Source organism: Malania oleifera, chromosome 5, assembly GCF_029873635.1.
Source record: "Malania oleifera isolate guangnan ecotype guangnan chromosome 5, ASM2987363v1, whole genome shotgun sequence".
NCBI classification, from domain to species: domain Eukaryota; kingdom Viridiplantae; phylum Streptophyta; class Magnoliopsida; order Santalales; family Ximeniaceae; genus Malania; species Malania oleifera.
This window is the reverse complement of record NC_080421.1, coordinates 69,966,530-69,980,702: the sequence shown is the minus strand read 5'-3', so window position 1 is coordinate 69,980,702 and position 14,173 is coordinate 69,966,530. Positions and strand designations below refer to the sequence as shown.

General features: G+C 32.6%; 1 protein-coding gene across 4 annotated transcripts in view; it reads left to right on the top strand.

Annotated features, from left to right (window-relative positions):
- Positions 1-13,632, top strand: part of LOC131155227 (uncharacterized) — a 65,209-nt gene extending 51,577 nt beyond the window's left edge. For 2 of the 4 annotated variants that reach the window (XM_058108215.1, XM_058108217.1), the window contains 4 exons: positions 5,320-5,388; positions 5,508-5,582; positions 8,713-8,832; positions 13,254-13,632. In XM_058108215.1, the coding sequence (XP_057964198.1) occupies positions 5,320-5,388; positions 5,508-5,582; positions 8,713-8,832; positions 13,254-13,460 (471 nt within the window). In that variant the 3' untranslated portion in view covers positions 13,461-13,632. The remainder of the gene's footprint in view (positions 1-5,319; positions 5,389-5,507; positions 5,583-8,712; positions 8,833-13,253) is intronic. The other 2 variants (XM_058108216.1, XM_058108218.1) reach the window with 2 other exon arrangements.
- Positions 13,633-14,173: the final 541 nt, after the last annotated feature.

The following is a 14,173-nucleotide window of genomic DNA, read 5'->3' as shown; positions in this document are numbered from 1 at the left end:
TGCCGAGAATCACAAGGATATAAACTGGAGGAATAAATGGCGACCCAGAAACCTGCTGTGCCGACAGCCACGCAGCGAAAAAAGTACCGGAAGAATAGAGAAAAATTCCAGAAGAGAAAACAAAATCACAACAGCCACGAAACTGAGAAGACAAAAAAAAATTGAAGGGAAAAAAGACCTAGCTGTCGGCTGGCTCTGATACCATGTCAAATATTTTGTGAATGGCCAAATGAATTGGCCTTGAGCTCTATATATTATATATATACTTTACAAGAATGCTATACATGGAAAGTAAATAAGGTCTAGCATGATTCTAGCCCTAGACAAGTAAACTATAATCTGTCAAGCCCTATACATGTAAAGTAAATATATGCTAACTGTACAAAATAATGAATTGAAATATAAGGAAATAAATGTGGGCTGAATTAAGGTCTAGCATGATTCTAGCCCTATACAAGTAAACTATACTATACATGTAAACTAAATATATGCTAACTGTACAAAATAATGAATTGAAATATAAGGAAATAAATGTGGGCTGAAGTAAGGAAAGAAATCTTTTGCTTTGCTGTTTGCTGTTCCGTTGACATTGATAAGTTGTTTAATGAAAACCAAATGGAAAACTTAAACTTAGAAGTGACAAATATGGAAAGACAAAAATATGAGATTTATAAGCAAAATAAGAGTCAGTGAAGTTAAGATGGATTTAAAAAAGATGAAAAAGGGGGAAATCTATAGGACCAAATAACATCCCACTTAAAGTTTGGGAATGTCTAGGGAATAAAGGAAGTATATGATTAACTAATCTATTCAAAACTACTATAAAAACCAAGAAAATGTCGGAGGAATGGAGGAAAATTACATTAATACCTATTTACAAAAACAAAAGTGATGTTCAAAATTGTAATAATTATTGTGGAATTAAACTTAGGAGTCACACAATGAAACTGTAGGGAAGAGAATTGTAGAAAGAGTAAGGATAGAAACAAGGGTCTTAGAGAATTAATTTGATTTTGTGATTGAGAGATTGACAATAGAAGATATTTACCTACTAAAATGATTAATGGAAAAGTTCAAAGAAAAAAAAGGGACTTAGAAAAAGCATATGATAGAGTACATAGGGAAGTTCTTTGGTGGGTTTTAGAAAAGAAGGGAGTATGCAATAGATATACTAATGTCATTAAGGGTATGTATGATGAAGTATCGACTAACATTAGAATTGCAGGAGGAAAGTTTAGAAAATTCCCAATCACAATGGATGTACCTCAAGGATCTACTTTAAGCCCTTTCTATTTGCTTTTTTGTTTGATGAACTTACTAGGAATATCTAAAATGAGAACCCATGGTATATGTTGTTTGCAAATGGTATTGTTTTGATTGATAAAAGCAAGAGTAGGGTAGAATTGAAGTTAGACTTTGGAGAACAACTTTAGAGTCTAGAGGTTTTAGGATAAGTAAAGATAAGATAGCATATATAAAATGTAATTTCTGCCAACTTAGGAGGAAAGTTGAAGACCAAATTAAACTTGATAATCAAGGAATCAATAACACTAATAGATTTTGATATCTCAGATCTATTATGCAAGCAGAGGGAGAAATTAAAGAGGATTTAGTACATAGAGTCAAAGCAGGTTGGGTAAAATGGAGGAGTTTGTTGGGCGTGTTGTGCGCTTGTAGAATACCATTAAAATTAAAAGGAAAGTTCTATAAGATGGCTATAAAACCATCCATGCATTATGGATCAAAATGACAGGCAACTAAGAAACAACCGACTCAAAAAAGTTAAGGGGGTAGCTTTTCTAATATTCAGTGCGATTGGCATTATGTTTGTTAGTTTGCACTGATTTTATTGGACTTTTTAGTTTTTTGATTTTTCTGTATTTTTTGTCTGGATTTTTTCAGACTTAATTAAGGAGATTTCATATTCCCCTAGTTGTACATTCTTAATCTATTTATGATTTTTTTTTTTTTGCTGTTAAAAAAAAAAAGTGGATGAATGGTATAACATTAAAGGATAAACCAAGGAATGATATTCACAATAAATAGGCATAGCACTAGTTACAAAAAAAAGATAAGAGTGGGGGTCAGTTTACATGGTTTGGGCATTTAAAACCTAGGCCAACTTGTGCACCAATGAGGAGCGACCTAGTCATTGTAAATGGTATCAGAAGACGAAAGGGTAGACCTAAAATAACTTGGAATGAGGTAGTTAAGAAAAGTTTCATAGCTTTTAGGTTAGTCGAAAAAAATGCACTTAATCGAGTGAATTTGTGGAAAATGATTCATATAGCCGACCCCACATAGTGGGACTTTAAGGCTCATTATTGTTGTTGTTGTTTTACTGAAGATGGTTAGGTTCTAAAGTAAAACTCCACACCCTCTTCCCACTCACCGTATACCAATCAACAAGGCGATGCCTGCCATAGTAGTCAAAGGCGCAAGGAGCTGAGGCGCCTAGGCTGGAGGTCCGAGGCTAAGGCACACACCTCACAAAGGTGAGGCAAACATTTTTTAAGATTGTGTAAATTCCCTATATAATGGATTCTTGTTTTGTAAAAAGATTAGCCTAATAATCTAATATTTGAATTCAAAAATAACAGAATGTTCAATATGATAACATAAATGCATTGAAAATACTATCAGAATAGTTTTTTTTTTTAATTAAAGCAGCAGAAGTTGAGTTTCTAAGGAAAAACAAAAAAAAAAAAAAAAAAAAAACGGAGGGTGTTGCAGCAGCACCATTGGGATCAGTGGACCAGCCAAAGACGAGGAAGAGAAGAAGAAAAAAGGAGAGAGAGAGAAAAATTCTGGGAAAAAACCTTTAAAAAAGGGCAAAAAAAAATACCTTCAAGAAGGGGGATTACTGCAGCTTTGACCGATAGCAGCCAGCCAGCTAAGCAGCAGAATTACTGATTTTGGTTGATTAACAGTTTGATGGATTCTGCCAGTCTGTTCAAACACATTCTGAGAGTTGGCTTTTGTCGATCACAGATTGTAATCTAGCACTAACCCTTGATCAGAGCTTTGCCTATCTTGTGAGAATGCTGAGAGGTTATTTATTTGTTTATTTATTTGGTTCAGGAGACTGCTGAGAATTGAGAATGCCTCGCAAGAGGATTACAGCAGCTCTGACTGACAGCAGCATCCAGTAGCAGATCAAACTTCACATGATTGTATGTAATGAGCTTGTGCACAAGTTTCTTCCGAGCAAAGCGGCAATCAACTTCAATGTGTTTTTTGTCCTCATGGAAGATCGGTTTGGAGGAAATAGGAATAGGGGTGTTGCTGGGCCACAAGCCTCCCCACTTTGCGAGGGTAGGGGAGGGTTGTCACAGTTAGGGCTGCAAATGAGTTGAGCTGCTTGTGAGCTACTTGGTGCTCGACTCGGTATTGGCTTGCTCGAACTCGTTTATTAAGTTAAACAAGCCGAGCTCGAGTTCAAATTTTGAGCTCGTTAACTAGACGAGCTGAGCTTAAGCTGGTCTATACTTGGCTTGTTAAGCTCGTGAGCTGGCTCGTTTAATAGCTCGTGAACTAGCTCGTTTACTAGTTCATTCATAACTCGTGAACTAACTCGATATGTGCTCGAGAACTAGCTCGATATTAGGCTCGTGAACAAGCTCAATATTAATCATATTAAATATTTGATTTTAAACTTTTTACTTTAAAATATGTTTTTTCAAATTATATTTATTAATTATCAATTAATTTAATTAATTAGTGGCTTGATTTGTTTATTAGTTTGAAATGAGCTTCAGTCGAGCTAAGTTTGAGCTCGAGCTAGGCTTGTTTATATGTGGAATGAACTTTAGTTGAGTCGAGCTCGAGTTATTTATATGTTAAACAAGTTATTTATTTGTTAAACAAACCGAGCTCGAACATAAAAGTTTAAGCTCGAGTCTGGCTTGAGCTTGGCTCAAACTCAATTATAAATAAACGAGCCGAGATTGAGCTCGCCACAGATTGGCTCGGCTCGTTTGCAGCCCTAGTCACAGTGTTTGTAGCCTTATGTGACTTTTATATAGAGAGGTTGTTTCCTTCGACTCAAATTATGACCAATCGGTCACCAAGGAGCAACCTTACCATGAAGGCAATGTGAATAGCAATTTGATTATCACACATCAACTCTATAGACTAAGAACATGGAAAACCCAATTCTTGCAACATGTCTTCAACTAAACAACTTGACATGTAGCGTGAGCCATGGCTCTATACTTTGACTTAATGCTTGGCTTGGCTACCATAGTATGTTTCTTACTCTCCCAAGAAACAAATTACCACCAACAAAGATACAAGACTCAGTTGTGGATGTTCTAAATCTGACTTGATATATACCTGAATATGAGTATTGCCCTGATCTTGATGTAAAAGACCTCTCTTGAATGCACCTTTGAGATATCCCAAAAATGTGAACTATTGCATTTCAATGACTTGTTCTCAGAGACATTAGAAACTGATTCACGAGATTTGTTGCAATAGATATATCTAGTCGAGTGACTTCATACAATTCAACTTTCCAACAAGTCTCTAATAATGTATTGGGTTAAGCAACAAATCACCCATGTTTGGCACTTACTATTGGGATTATGGGTGTATCAATAGGCTTGGATCCCAAAAGCCCTGCCTAACAACTCTGATATCAAGTTAGATTACCACGTTACCTAAAAACTTAGGCTATTAAGTTGGGGCCAACAATGTATATAAGGCCTTAATACTCCTCTGCATGCGCAGCCGCACTTGGAGAGCTAAACAACTTATAGGGGAAAGATAATTCTTAAGAAACAAATGGTTAGAGGTAGGCAACAAGACTAGAGCCCAAGACCTCCTGTAAACTAGTTGTGATACCATGTTGAAGCATTTGGTGAATTGGAAGACCTAATAACACCGATAGGCCTCCCTCTATTTATAATAAATATCAAGTACATGTCAATGACCATAATACCCTTACTAACTCACACTTACAATCATAACACTAGCACATACTAATAATGCTAAATGACCAAAATAACCATTAACAAAGGCGAATAAATAAGAATTTCTTGGTAGGATTACTTCTAAGAAATGGTCACCTCAATTCTTTTGTTCTAAACCTTTGCTCAAAATTCCCCAGTATAGAAAGCACTTGCGGCATTCAGAATTTAAAATTAGTACAAAAATTACTATTTTTGTATTATTGTATTAGTAGTCCTTGATATTGATTCCTATGTTAAACTCTAGATGATCCTTTTGTATTGGATTAAGTCTGATAGTCCTGTTTCTGAGTTTTAATGCTTTCCTAAAACTGCTAGATGACTTCACAAAAAATGCATATTTGCACAGGCTGAGAGAAGAAACAAGCTTGGATTGCCACTGGGAGATCCTGTAGATATAAAACCTGCCATGTCTATGGTTCTGGAACCGAAGGCTTGGTTTTATTTTCCATAGTTTTTGAGAACGTCTTCAATAAAAAATTGATGCATAAAATAACTTGTTTGATTTGGATATTTTTTCGTCTTATTTAATTGCAGGGCTTGTTGTGCGTCAAGTATGCTGCAAAGGAGCCTATGAGAGACTGCTTAAGGTCTCTGAAGCTCAATTGCAAGGTAAATGACCTGCTTTCTTGTCATTTGGCAGTTTGTTAGTACCAAAATAGGCACATTAGTTTTGAATTTGTTTCGAAGCCTGATATACAATTTTTAATATAAAAAAAGATAGAATTTATTAAGAGTAAAGAAGAATAGACAAAAGGAAGAACAAGAAGTCCACCCACTAAGGCAAAAAGCTAATGATATAGTATAGATAACAAAGGAAATTACAGCCCTAGTCACTCTTGTGAATAAGTCAAAAAGAACTCTTGCAAAAGCATCAGGCACTAAAGACCATAATGAAGCAAAGAATACCATTCTATCACAAAAGACCTTGCAAACACTTGAACTCTTGTATTAGTGTTTTGAAAATGGAAATTTGATCCTCACTGTGCTGCTGCTGCCATTGTTGGCAACCATGGTGCCAACACCGGCCTACTCTTCTTCCGCATCTTCTATTTTCAACTAATCATGCTTGGGTATCATACCATCTGGCTGATTGACTTCTTTCTGCATGCATATTTGTGGAGCTTTTAATACATGTCTTTTTTTTTATGGAATTTAGATGATGCTGAAAAAATAATATATCTTTAAGCTTGTAACTGGAGTACAGCATATTGTTGCGTGTCTCTTGTAGCTTATCGTTTCCTATTGTAGGGATGGAATTAGCCCAATAACAGGTAATTGGAAGTAGAGGTATATGTTTTCTTGTCTATTCTCCCTGATTCCTGGCTGCCAAACAGCCAAATAAGAGCATAATCAAAGCAAGTTTGTTAACTTAAAGACGTGGTAATTGGATACAATTAGTATGTAATTTGCTAACACAAAAGTAATTGTTAATTTTTAAGTGGTTGTTTAGTATCATTTCTGTTTCCTGTTTTTGTTGCAATACAGTGAAAAAATAGATGGCAACAATTTGTTTGTCGCCAATACTAGTTTCTCCTGTTCTACCAAAAACTGAAACCAGATTTAACGGATGTTCATTTGTCATGGCAAGTTTTCAGTTTCTGCAGTTCTACCAAAAACTGAAAACCAGATTTAATGGATGTTCAGCCATAGTACCAAAATTCACTCGTGTTGATTAAGTCATTATATATGCCATTTTTTATTTAAAAACTTGAAATAAAATTTTCATGTGAACTTAAATAATTTTAAAATAAAAAATCCATAAATCTGCTAAAATTTGGAAACAAATAATAGAAGTCATTCAAAAAATATGTTTCGCCAATTTCAACTTTTATATGCTGGTTATTCATGAATCCCTAAAAAGTGAGTTTAAAAGCATAATAATTGAGTAAAATGATTATAATTAATTTTTATTTTCTTGTTTAGTATTCTTTTTCATTTTCATTTCTCTGATCATATTTTTTTTTATTCATATTTGATCCAAGGACAAAAGTGAACATGCATTTGATTAGGTTTTTAATTTTTTTTTAGTTTTGGGAATATTTTCCAAACCACTTATTATTTTGAGTTTCTACTTTTCTTATTTTTTTTTTCTTTTCTGATTTTTACTTTCATAATTTTTTATAGTAATACCAAATGGCTCCTAAATTGCTCCTTGGATTTTGTTAAATTTCATTATGTAGATTTAAACTTCTGGATTTTTAAAAAAATACAGAACGGATTGCTCTTTTGTTGTGATTACAATATTTGTGTTTTTGGGTCATGCCAAATTTTTGGGTGATGTAAATCTTGTAGTTTTTATTTGATTTATTTAGGCTGGGATCTAATTTCTATAATTTCTATTTTTATTATTTTTCATTTAAAATGAACTCACAATATTTAAGGCTTAAAAAAATTCTAAAAATATTTATAGTCAGTTGTTTGAAAAGGTCAAAATTCAAACCAATTTAATTGTTTTGTATTTTTGGACTCAGTTAGGATTTGGTTCATGAAAACTTAACACTTAACTTTCATGCGAAGGCTACATATTTTCCTAAAACTGCTCTTATCTATGACTTTTAATTAAAAAGTGGAAACCAAGGTTTTGCCAAATAAATATTTTATGTGAATCTAGTATAAACTTCCAGTGCTAAATCCAAAAGATACTTTGTATCACATCAATGTGCATAAGCTTCCTTTGTGCTTTAAATGTTTTCTATCCATTTTTTTGGGGGGGTTCTGCGCTGTACATTTCGAAAAATTAGGCTTAAAAGTTCTATATAGGAAATGTTGAGAGTTGAAAATCTTGTGTGCTAAGAACTTTTGAATGGAAGAAAAAAAAATCGGAGAGCAGTTACTGTACACCTAAGGACTTAAAGGTCTAAGTTTCAAGTTTCAAGTTTCAAAGGGTACTGAACAGAAACTTACTGTCAAATTTGTTTTTGAAAATTTTGACCAATATTTCAATATTTCAGTCAAGAATATCATTAAATTTTGACTGAAATTTCAAAAAGTTTGGTAACATTTTATAGAAATTAAGAAATTTTGATAAATTTAGATGAAAATTATGAAAATTTCAAGAAGTTTGGCATTGTAGCTCAAATTTTGATGGGAAAATTGGGAAAGATAAATGAAAATGAATTTTGAAGACTGAGCATGCCTCATCTGTTCACCCTTGTTTTGAAGCCCTAAACTAAGTTATTATTATTATTATTATTATTATTATGGTGCAATTAAAATGCCTCCTCACTCATGTTTTATTATTTTGTCCCTCCCAATTCCCAGTTAACCTTCGCCTAGTTACGGCACTTACCCCACATTTCGGCTATGGCCTTATTATTATGATAAATGCTCTTTACTGCCTTGCTTGCTTTGCTATATGCAATTTATATACCCTACATACTAAAAACTTGTCATGTATGCATTTTCTAAATTTAGTTTAATTCCAAATTATGCACAATCATTTATTTTAATGTTTCGCAAAGTTTCATTGTAAGTTTCCATTATATACTATAAATCAAAATCAAAATTTCCATAAATTGAGGCCATCCCAATCAAATTTTAAGCCCTTGTGTATCCCTTGACCAAATTTGTGAAGTGTATTTTAATCTGCCTGTTGTGTGGAACTTGAAATTTTATGTTTCTGTTTCTTTCTTCAAGTGTGTCCTCCAGTGTCTATGTAATTAAAATAAAGGTTTTTCTTATGCTTTTTGTTTTTTTCTTTTTTCCTGAGTTTATGGCTTTTCTTCTTCAATTGGTACAGGATGATGATGCCAGGGTGAAGAGGGCTTTTCAAACCCTTCTAATATATGTCAGAAATGTTGCAAATAATCCTAATGAGGAAAAGTTCAGGATGATCCGACTTGGTAACCAGGCTTTTAAGGTAAAAAGTTGATTTGATAGAATATCTTATTTGTAGCCTCCTTCAAGAACAAATTATCCAATCAACTGTAAAGTAATTGGCCGGTCATTAACACAATTTTACTGATATGACCAATTGATCCATCTGGTTAGTGGACTATTTAAAACAAATGTTGGCAAACCATTTTTTTTTTGAAATAAATATGAGCATCTTAGTTCATTACATAATGCATAACCTACACTTACACTATATATAAAAGTGAAAACAATGTAGATCATTTTTGGACCAAAATACCCTTACATCCTAAATGACACATAATTTTTTTCCTAGATTCAACCACGTTTAATTTTTACTCAACTCATGTCCATCTTAAGAGAGAATAAAAGTAGTTTAATTCACATCAACACGTTGATTAATATTAAATCTTTTTTCAAATAGAATATCTTTGACTTTGTCTTAAACCACGTTAACATTTATCTTTATAACTAGTCCTAATGGCCAATAATTTAATTTAACATACATACAATCTAGGAGAAAATAAAAGAAAATGAATTCCAAATAAACATATGTTGTAATCTTTTAAACTAATTTGATCTGGACAAAATTAACATGCAATATATATACAGACACACACATGCATATATATATATTTCAAATAAACTATTACCACATTTTCTAATGTTCAATTATTTGATTCCCTATACTAAAATTATTTGCATGCAATACTTTTTATTTTTCACATAAACTAAAACTAAGAAATTTAAATTTTAGGCAAATTAATTGAAAGTTTTGTCTTATCTACAACAACAAACAACCAAGCCTTAAGATCCATTAGATGAGGTTGGTTATATGAATCATTTTCCGTCAATTTATGCAATCATGAACAATTTCCTTCGATAAATTCAGGATTATTAAATCTTTACTTACTATATAATTCCAAGTTATTTTAAGTCTATCATTACCCCTCCTACTGCCGCTCACAGTAACTAACTTATTCTTCTTCACTAACGCACTATGTGGCCTACGTTGCAAGTGCTCAAACTATCTAATTCATCCATTTTTTATCTTATCTTCTACAAAAGTTACGCTTAACTTACCGTGAATATGTTCATTTTTTAATTTATCTTTTAGCGTTAGATCACTCATCCATCTAAACATTTTTACCTCGATAACTTTTACTTTTTGAATATATTATTTCTTAGTCGGCCAAATTCTAATCCATATAGCATAGCTAGTCTCATAGTCGTCTTATAAAACTTCCCTTTTAATTTTAAGGGTATTCTACGATCACAAAGCACACTTAAAACACTTGTCCATTTTACCCAACTTGCTTTAATTCTATGCATTACATCCTTTTCAATTTCTCCCTAAGCTTGCATAATAGATCCAAGCTATCAAAATCTACTAGTGCTATTAATTTCTTCATTGTCAAATTTAACTTTATCTTCAATATTTCTTCCACTATTTTTAAAATTATATTTCATATATTATATCTTATTTCTACTTATCCTAAAGCATCTAGATTCTAAAGCTTCTCTCTATAATTATAACTTCGACTTTACTCCACCTCTAGTTTCATTAATCAAGACAATATAATTTGCAAACAACATGTACCATGGAACATCATTTTAGGTACTCCTAGTCAGTTCATCCATTACCAAAGCAAAAGGATAAGGGCTCAAAGCAGATCCTTAATGTACACCCATTGTGATTGGAATCCATTCTCTTGTTTCTCCGCATATAGTCCAAACACTAGTCAATAGTCCATCGCATATATCCTTAATAATATCAGTATACCTACTATATATATATCTCTATTTTAAAAAGAAAAATCCACCATAGAACTTCCCTAGGTACTGTATCATACGCTTTCTCTAAGTCAATAAATACCGTATGCAAGTCTCGTTTCTTTTTCCTAAACTTTTCCATTAATCTTCTGCAGTACGTCTCCGAGGCTTAAAACCAAATTGATTTTCTGAGCCTTTCGTTTCTAGCCTTAATCTTTGTTCAATTACCCTTTCCCATAGTTTCATTGTATGACTTATAAGTTTTAATTTCACGATAGTTATTATCATTTTGAATATCTCCTTAATTTTTTGTATATAGGTATTAAAATGTTTTTCCTCCGTTCGTCTGACATTTTCTTAGTTTTTTATAATTATATTAAATAAATTAGTTAACCATATAATTCTGTTATCACCAAAGAATTTCCAAATTTCAATTGGGATGTTATTCTGTCCTATAGTTTTTCCATTTTAAATCTTTTTTAGTGTAAACTTAATTTCGTTAACTCTAATCTTGCGAATAAATCTCATATGTTTAGTCTTTTCCTCATTTGTCAATTTTAAGTTTAAAGTTTCTACTTTTCTTTTATTAAATAACTTACTACAGTAACTTTATAGTCTTTCATTTATATCTTCTTCCTTAACCAAGACAATATTATCCTCACTTTTAATAGATTTTACATTACCTAAGTCATTACTCTTTCTTTCTCTAACTCTAGCAAGTTTAAATATATCTCTTTCTCCTTTTTTGTGTCAAATTTAACATAAAAATTATTAAATGATCTATATTTAGCTTCACTAACAGTATTTTTTGCTTCTTTTCTCATCTCTTTATACTTTTCATAGTTAACAATGTTTCTACATTTTTGTCATATTTTATACCAAATTCTTTTTTTCTTTACGGCTTTTTGGACAACTTGATTACATCACCAACTTTCTTTGCTATTCGAGAATCTTCCTCTTGATTCACTTAAAATCTTTTTTGCTATCTTTTTAATAGAATTAGTCATCCTATTCTTAAGAGTGTTTATGTCTGCACCATCCTCTATAGTCCAATCACCATCTTTGATCATTTATTTTTAAATTTTATTATATTTTCTCCCTTTAAGTTCCATACCTAGTTCTCGTACACTGGTTTATTTTATCCTTTCTCTTCCATTTATATATATATATATAATACTAAGACTTTATGTTGTGTGGTTAAACCTGCACCTCGGATGATTTTACAATCCTTATATGATAAATAGTCTACTCTCCTAGTTAAGAAAAAAAAGCTATTTGAATTTTATTTTGTCCACTTTTGAAGGTTATTAAATGTTCTTCTCTCTTCTTAAAGAAAACATTCATTATAATAAAATCATATGATATAGTAAAGTCTAAAATCATCTCCCCAACTCATTTTTGTTTCCATATCTATATCCTACATGTATCCTCTTATAACCTTTATTATCCCTTCCAATGAGTTTATTCAAATCTGCTTTTATGAATATTTTTTCAGTTCCTGATATGCGTTGTGTAATACCATCCATATCTTCCCAAAATTATCTCTTAAGGTTTTCTGCTAAACCTACTTGAGAAACATAAACACTAATGATATTTATTATTTTTTAGCCTAAGATCATCTTGATTTTTATAATTTTATCCCCTAATTCTTTTAACTTCTATAATGCTATCTTTTAAAATTTTGTCTACAATAATTATTTATTGCATTCTTATGTTTTTATTTTTTAGTATGCTTTCCTGATTTATCAATTTCTTTAGTTGTCTCCCCCACCCACTTAGTTTCTTGAAGGCATATTAGATTAGTTTTTCTTCTAATCATTGTGTCCACCATTTCCATGTTTTTACCCATAAGTTTCCCTATATTTCAAGTTACTAACTAATCCTAGCCTTCTAAACTAACTTCTTTACCCACCCACGTCCAGAATGATGCTAGAATTCTCGTATATTTGACATCGTACTCAGGCACCAACACGGCGCGTTATTTTAGGACGACAACCTAGCCCACCTTCTCCCACTTTTCGCTACACTCGGGTGGTATAAGTGTAATGTGTCACTTATAGGGAATGCCTCAATGAATAATCAGTAAGGATTCATATCATAGTGATCTAACAAGTTTTATATTGACTGTTAGCTGCCTAATGCAATCCTTTACATGTGCTTGGGACTGACTGTGTGTGAAAAGATTAGGACATTAAGTGCATCATAGGCGAACTTAAAGTTTTGTCTTATCTATAATAATATTAATTATTATTTTTTGTCTTATTCATGTCCATATCATAATATACAACCACAAACCTTAAGTCTTACATGTGGGATTGGATGCATGAATCATTTGTCACCGATAGATGGGTGTGTCCTCATGCTTCAGTCAAATTGGCATATTTCTTGAATTGGCTTTAATTTTTTTTTTAGCAGGGTTTAAAGAATAGGGCTATCCCATTGTTGTGAGGGAGAACTTAGAATGATGGATTCCCAATTATAGCTACCTTTTATTAATGACATATTTTCCTATTTGTTCAACTTGTGCGCAGGAATGCATTCTGTGCAATGTGCAATTTTCTTGCTGCATTTGAGAGTTGCATGATGTCTAAAGAAAATTGTACCTTCCCTATATACCTGTCTTGGTAATTTTGTAATTTTGGTTTTAATTTACAGAAAAGAGTTGGGGATTTCGAAGGAGGTGTTGAGTTTCTTGAGCTTTGTGGGTTTGAGAGAACTGAAGGGGGCAAGTTCTTGATTCTTCCGCGCAACAAGGTTGACATGGCTGTATTGAATGCAGCAGCATCTGTATTGAATTCTGCGATAACGAATCCCTTCTTTGGATATTTTCAGAGGACAACAGAAGATGATGGTCTTGTTTAGAAGTAATAGCTTAAATCTAAAAATTATAAGAAAAATCTGCCTAGTGACAACCGAATGAACAACCAGAGATGGTATATCTACCACAAAAAATGAACTTGTATTTATGTAAATTTCTTGTGCTTGTATAACTATGTTAACTATATATGAGACTAGCTACTAGTGTTAAGAGTGAGTATGGAATGTATCATTCAGAGCACAAATCAGTCATCTACTACAATTAGAAATAAAATTTCAAAAGTAGATTTTTTGGAAATAACTTATTAACAAACAATCACTAGCTCAGAAGCTAAGTCACTGGGCGCTAGCAATCGAGAACAATACAAAAAAATGTGCCAGTGAAACATTATACTTGAAGAAAAGTCTTGGATGAAAAATAGATATTTGAAGTGATATGTATCGAACTCCATTTGATCATTTGGCAAGTCTTGACAAATATTGAGGCCTCCTCCCTCTGGCTCTGGGAGCAGAATAATTTAACCAGGTTTAACTGAGATTGTAATGGCACATTTATCTTGACCCCAGGCAAACTTTGCTTCTTCCAATCCTAATCTTCGCTGTGTAACAACTGAGATGTTTTTCCCACAAGGCACCCAATGTTCACTTCAAGCCAATCTATCCCTAATATGACATTCATCATCCAATCTTTCCAACCCTTCTTGCACCTTCCTCACAAGGATAGAGTCCTCTTCCCCCTTCAGTTCACCCATGCTTGC